Here is a 6,513-nt window from a genome sequence, read left to right as displayed (position 1 = left end):
CTTCAGTCCATTTTTAATGACGCACATGGGGGGGGCTACGCACTCGTTTGGCTTTGCAACGATGGTGAAATGAATAGGTGCCGATCTGGAAATGGGAACAAGGGATACCTTTTTATTATATATTTTTTTTCATTTATTTGTTTATTTTATTTTGTTTTTTTTTTTTTTATCCCCCCGTTCATTCTGCAAGGAAACCTGTTCTCGCGACTGCTCCGCGTGTTCCTGTGCCGGTGAGGGAAGGGTGTGTGTGTGTGTGTGAGGCGCGTCGCCGATTTGTGGGATGGCAGTTCTGTCCTTGCTGCTTTTCCTGGCTCCCCTTTTCCCCCGCCGCTGCGAGCACACCGACACGCCTTGTATACGATGTTATGACTTAAGATGCATTTAACCAAGTTGCTCATTTTTTTATGGAGCTTCTTCTTCACCCATGGCAGAATCGGCTGTGTGTGTCGTCTCATTCGAGACTCGCATTTGTTTTTGAGTCCGTTGGGGGGCAGCGCGTCGTCTCTGTGCGGGAGCAGAGCGAAGAGGGCGTGGTCAGCCAGGGGTGGTAGCCACTGGATGGGTGGCGAACCGATCGGGGCACCCTGCAAGGGGAGACTAAACCGAGCGACAACTCCAACGTCGGGCGGTGCCCCCGTGATGAACAGAAGTTCAAACGAGCTTTACCTGTTGAGAGGGTTCAAAAACGCCTTTGGCTTTTTTAACTTGTTTGGGGGCGACGACAATGAGGTGAGGAGATCGCGAGGAGGAGGGAGAGTCATGCGATTTACTAACCGGAGGGAACTTATAAACTCACACATACTTTTGTGTCCCCTTTTCTCTTTTTAAAGCAATTTTGCGAGGACGTCATCGCTCACCTGGGCGACATAACTAAGATGAAGCAGCTCACACAGAGTCACACGAACAGGAAGGTGATGGAAGGAGAAACAATGAAAAAGATTTTCCGCCACGTCCTAACCTCCTCCATCAGTTACAGAGTCTTAAATTGTGTGTCCTACCTGATTAGACATTACCAGGTCGATCGATCAAAGGTAGGGTTTGCGTCACTTCACCTGATGGGCTTCTCCTGCCCGACCTGCTCCACCTCCCCCATCTGCAGCGCCCACTTCCATCACCAACCTTTCCCTTTTGCTTCCCTACCCCTCCCTCAGCTGTGCACCCTGCTGAACGAATTAAGCGACGAAGTGAAGGAAATGAGGGATGCAGAAAATTTCCTGGCCCTGCACATTTTCTTCCTCGCGGACGAGAGCGTTGCGGTAGGCCACGTGAGATGATCACTGCGCAGCACGCGTGGCTCATGGGGGCACATGTACGTGTGGTTACACACAAATTACAGACCCGCTTTCCTTCCTCCCCACCCCCCCTTTTGTGCAGCTCTTCTCCATGATGCACATAATAGACTTCTTCAGAAGTAAACGCAAGTTGATGGAAGCCCAGGACGTCATTCGGAGTTAGTGAGAGTGGCTGTGCGACTGTGCGGCTGTGCGACTGTGCGGCTGTGCGAATGTGCGACTGTGCGACTGTGCGGCTGTGCGACTGTGCGAATGTGCGACTGTGCGACTGTGCGACTGTGCGACTGTGCGACTGTGCGCATGCGAACCCATGTCTTTTTTCCCCTTCCTCTAAACAGAAAAGATTTACGAGCAGTGTGTGAATGACCTCATTAGAAAAAAAATCGCCAAGTACAAACTCTTTTGTGAACGGAAGAGAATTACATTTCACTTAGGAGATGCCTTAAATAAAATTCGTTTGAATGAAAAGGAGGAAGACATTTATTTCAGTTACAACCACGCGGAGCTGTTAAAGGCGTTTGTCACAAAGGTGTCTGTGGAGAAGGGGAAGGGACTAGGTGGTGCAGAACTGGGAGAAAATTTTGCTGGAGGCGGTCATGTGGGTGATGTGCACAGGGTAGGAAGCGTGGCCCACCCCAGTACTCATCACACGAGTGAATATGCAGCGGGTGACGTTGCTAACCGCACGGCTGACCACACGGCTGACCACACGGCTGAGCGCGTCGCGGACGCATGCGCAGAAGCAGAGGAAAATGAAAACTTGATGGAGCTGAAAAAGACGTACCAGGAGATTCAGTCCTTTAACGACTCCATAATAAAGCACATCGAGTCGAACCAGCGCCTCTTCTACTTTTATGAAAACGAGTCTGAGTTTAGGAAGCGCAGAAGGCAGGCCAATGGAGAGCAGGGGCAACATGGGAACAACGGCGAGGACGGAGCAGCAGAAGAAGGAGGAGCAGCAGAAGGAGGAGCTGCAGAAGAAGGAGAAGAAGACATGGAGTCCATTCAGAAAAGAGTAGACAGCTACATACACGAATACACAAAGAGCAAAAATATGTCCATGGACCAGTTCGCTAACGAGTTCGTGCATCAGGCAGACTTGAATTTTAGGGAGTTCCTCAAGGGACTACGCTTGGAGGATGGCGACGCGATGGAGGATGGCGGAAGCGAAGAAGAAATAAACTCTCACAACGCAATCTCGAATGAAGGAATAGTGTCCATGGCAGGGGCTACCAGTCAGAAGGACCAACTCACCACATTCAAACTGAAGAAGATTCACCAAGGAGACACAAACGACTCTGGGTTCCATCTAACAAACGACATACTGTACGAACGACTTAGAATGAAAATGCTTTACCTGCTTCAAAAAACTGAATACCTTAAATATAAATACCAGCATGAAATTATAAATGAAAGATACCCCATAGAAAAAAATGAAAAAACCATTTTGGACATCCTCAAGTATGGGTATAAGATTGTTGTTACTCCGGACGTTGACAATTCAATTTTTCAGCATAATCGAAATGTGCACGGGGGTCCCTTCTCCTCGTCCTCCAGTCTGTCTTCCAACGGTGTGAAGGGCGACCTGCGGGAGGGGGCACTGAGCGGAGACGCCTACGAGGACGGCGAGTCCCTGCACACTACAAGTAGGGCAAAGCGAATGAGCGACGTTGAAGTTGCATTCGAAGCGCTGCGCGCCCGTGGAATTACCCGCCACACAGAGCAGGGGATAATAACTACGTGACGGTGCGCGCACATTTTCCATTACCACATTCAAATGTTCGTCAAATGTGCGTCAATTTTGAATCGCATTTTTTTATTCCCCACTTTGCAGAGCGTGTGTACAACTTCAAGTGTCGCCAATGCGATTATCACATTTTCAGAACGGGTAAAAGATGAAACGTAAAAGAGCGGAGCGGTGGGGGGTGTGCGCCTTCATCTGATCATGTACCCACCCACCGAAGAGTGTCTGCGGGGCAGCACGTGTAACTCACAAATACGCATTTTTTTTTTTTTTTTTTTTTATCGTGTTTTGTTCAGGCGACAATCAGCCTGCAGAAGAGATAGAGACGTGTCCACAGTGCCACGCGCGGAGTTGAGTGAGTCGTTTTTAAGTGATCGCTTTTACGTGATCGCTTTTACGTGATCGCTTTTAAGAGGTCGCTTTTCTCTCACGCACTGGAGAGCGAGCGCGCATTGGTGTATAACTTCACAAAGTAGAGGGACAAGCCTGGGTCGGAAAAAATGCCAAAGTAGCGCACCGAAGAGAAGGTGTTAGACTGGTACATAAGAAAAAAAGCAACGTAGGAGTAGACACAAAAAAAATAAATAAAGGAGAAGCAAGCAAAACAATTGTGATAAGCGAGGTAAGCAATATTCATAACCCAGTGAGATGAATTTCTCCTATTACAAAAAAGGATAGAATTCAATTTTTGGTGTACGGCACACAAGGAGCAGTACTTATGGAAGTGATTCTTATTGTATATGTAGGTGAATACATGTAAGCATTTTTGTATTCGCTGCGTGTATAAAAGGAGGAGTAGGTGAATGTCGTTTGTGTAGTAGAAGGAGGGCTGTTCCGGGGTGCTGTCTTCTTCTCCTTTGTGTGAGGATGAAGAAGATGAGTCCCGCAAACGACGCAAGTACCGACTAACCCCATTTTTAAAAAACAGACTATCATGCTCGTTGAGGTAGTTATATTGGTAGAAGACGCAGGTGTTATAAAGAGACAAAATACGATTTGCTTGATTTCTCGTGTCCACTGCATAAGCAAAGGAGAGGATGCCATTCAAGTTGGAAACCATATTAGCGTACATGTCGTGGAAGCGTTTCATGTCCATTTCCTTTTGTGTATTCTCCCTCAAATGTTCATTTATCCTCTTCACATTTTTTTCGTGGATCCTGTTGTAATACTTGTTCTTTATGGCTTCATCAACGTTAATAATATAATAATTAATCATTTTCTTTAATTTAAATATTTTCTTATGCATGTACATTTTTGCCTTTTTCGCATGTCCCTTCAATTTGTTTTTCCACATGCACAAGCTGCCCTGTTCATAATTTGCCTCACCATCTATGCTAAACCATGTGGGAAATTTTTTTATAATTTTTTCTTGTGGGGGATTATATTTGAGCTCCTCCGTTTTTGCATTCCCCTTGGCATTACCGTAAGGTCGGAAGAAGATATGCAATCCCCTTTTCTCTTCTCCACGTCGAAAGCGCTTCAATAAGTGTACCTTCAAATTGTCAATCGCATCTGATGTGTTCAGGTAAAAAATTTTATTCCCCTTTTCAATCTTAATTTTCTCCTCCAACATGAATAAGTTTTTTTTAATGCTCGCAATTTTGACGCAGCATTCGAGGAGAAGACGTAGGTACAAGACGAGGTACAGGTCATTTAATATCTTCATTCTTTCGTCCATTCCATGTTGGTGTTGTGTGTAAGTGTGTGGGTGCGTGTTTCCGTTTGCATTTTGCTTCGCTATCTCCTTCCTGTCATCCCTTTTGTGCAGGCGCTTAGGGGGCGGCACATCATTCATCGGAGGACTTGCCGACTCACGCCGCGAACCATGCCGCGATCCAAATGGGCGGCGTGCAAAACGGCCCGCTTGTTGTTGTTCCCCCCCGCTAAACAAGTGCCTGTCTGCGTCACCCCTCTCTAGGGACCGCTCCTCAGCTGCGCTGCCCCCACAAAAGAAGGACAAAAAATAATGTAGGAGGCTTCTGCCCCCCCTGTCGTCTACTTGCTCAAACAAACAACTGTTCATGAGGACGTGCCGATAATTCTTATAACAAATAAACTTAAGAATATTTACCATGTAAAAATTCACAAACATGTTTGTCTCTGTGTCAATACAAACCCGATTCACATCATCATATGCTTTATTCAATAAATATAAAAAGTTTGTGCTCACTTGATTTTCCTTTGGAGAGGGACAGGTACCACTCCCCATCGCTTTGTTAAATGTTTCTTCATATTTGTGAATACCATATTTTTCATACAGGTTTCCTCCTCTTTCCTTTCCTCGGAGGTGCTTCTTCCGTGAGGAGCATTTCTCTTCTCCTTCCTCGTTGTCGTCGCGCCCGTCGCTACTATAATGGAGGCTCCTGACCTCGTCGGGCCACACCCCTCCACCCCACGCCAGACGCATCACCCACGTGGAGAGCCAGCGACCGTCGCGACCGTTACCGCTATTATTATGGCCAGCCCGCCGCCTCGGAACGGTAAACTCCTGCTCATGGAACAAGCTCGTGTTTGAATTAACCACGTGTTGAGACAGCTGCCTCAAAATGTAAAAGCTGAGCTGCGGGGAAATGACGGCATACCTCACACTCGTATCCAATACAAGCTCATAGACATACAATTTGTTAAAAATATTTTTCTCGCTGTTCATAATGAATTTGTAATCAGGATGATGTGTGGTGCCTTCTGTTTTGTTCGTGTTATTCTTTCCCTTATGAGCACGGTTGTGTAGAAGAGTTGAAGACGGAACAGACATTTTATAAAATGGTCTCTCCCTAAGTGTGTAGTAAATTTTACGAAGCATTTTATTTTCATAAATATAATTATCGTATATGGTGAGGATAATTAGTGGTATGTGACAAAGTGCGTTATTCATTTTTAGCTTCTTCACCATTTCTACTTGGTTTATAATGTGGTTGTTGTTGCTTTTACTTTTGCTTGTCCTGCGGTGGTGGAACCAGTAGGCGGGCACCAGTACCCCGAGGGCGCAGTAGAGCAACTTGTTCCCCTTTTTCTTGCTTTCCATTTGTTCGTCCTCGTTCCCCTTGGCGCTTCTCACGCGTGGCGCCGCTACACCGCGACACCGTTAAAAAAATAATACACTGCTGAATCGGTACACCGCTGCTTCACTACGCCATGTCACACACAAACATACTGCTTCGCTGCCCTCCCCCCTTTTTTTTTTTTTTTTCGTTCCCTTTTCGGATGAAGATGTTTTTTTTTTGTTTTTTTATTGTTTTCACCTTAGCTTGGCTAAATGTTGTCTTTTCAAAGCTGAACTTCCAAAATGAGCAGCTAGCGGCATCCTTCTTCGAGGCTAACAGGAATTATCGCGTGACTAAGGAGTAAGTGGGAAGCCCGCATGTGCGAAAGGGTCGACGTGTTGAGTCGACTCCTTCTCTAGCCATCACGCGCCTGCCCAGCTGCATCAATCGTCACATGTGTTGTTTGCCCCCCCATTTTTTTTTTTTTTTTTTT

General features: G+C 46.2%; 3 protein-coding genes across 3 annotated transcripts in view; 2 read left to right on the top strand and 1 right to left on the bottom strand.

Moving 5' to 3' along the window:
* Positions 1 to 639: 639 nt before the first annotated feature.
* On the top strand, positions 640 to 3,191 carry AK88_00618 (uncharacterized protein; the record flags this gene model as incomplete). The annotated part of the gene is made up of 6 exons (XM_012478266.1): positions 640 to 729; positions 831 to 1,031; positions 1,152 to 1,256; positions 1,375 to 1,450; positions 1,631 to 2,938; positions 3,127 to 3,191. 6 exons carry the CDS (start codon positions 640 to 642, stop codon positions 3,189 to 3,191), a joined length of 1,845 nt encoding a protein of 614 aa, XP_012333689.1.
* A 272-nt stretch (positions 3,192 to 3,463) lies between these two features.
* On the bottom strand, positions 3,464 to 6,061 carry AK88_00617 (uncharacterized protein; the record flags this gene model as incomplete). Its single annotated transcript, XM_012478265.1, has 1 exon — positions 3,464 to 6,061. The coding sequence occupies one exon, from the start codon at positions 6,059 to 6,061 to the stop codon at positions 3,464 to 3,466; it is 2,598 nt and encodes an 865-aa protein (XP_012333688.1).
* Positions 6,062 to 6,246: 185 nt separating this feature from the next.
* The window catches only part of AK88_00616 (uncharacterized protein), a gene marked incomplete at both ends in the record, with an annotated part of 9,863 nt that continues 9,596 nt past the window's right edge, over positions 6,247 to 6,513 (top strand). The window contains one exon of the mRNA XM_012478264.1: positions 6,247 to 6,380. Within this exon, the coding sequence (XP_012333687.1) occupies positions 6,247 to 6,380 (134 nt within the window). The remainder of the gene's footprint in view (positions 6,381 to 6,513) is intronic.

This window comes from Plasmodium fragile, assembly GCF_000956335.1.
Source record: "Plasmodium fragile strain nilgiri unplaced genomic scaffold supercont1.5, whole genome shotgun sequence".
NCBI lineage: Eukaryota > Apicomplexa > Aconoidasida > Haemosporida > Plasmodiidae > Plasmodium > Plasmodium fragile.
The sequence above is the reverse complement of the archived record's forward strand: the minus strand, read 5'-3'. Positions and strand labels throughout refer to the sequence as shown.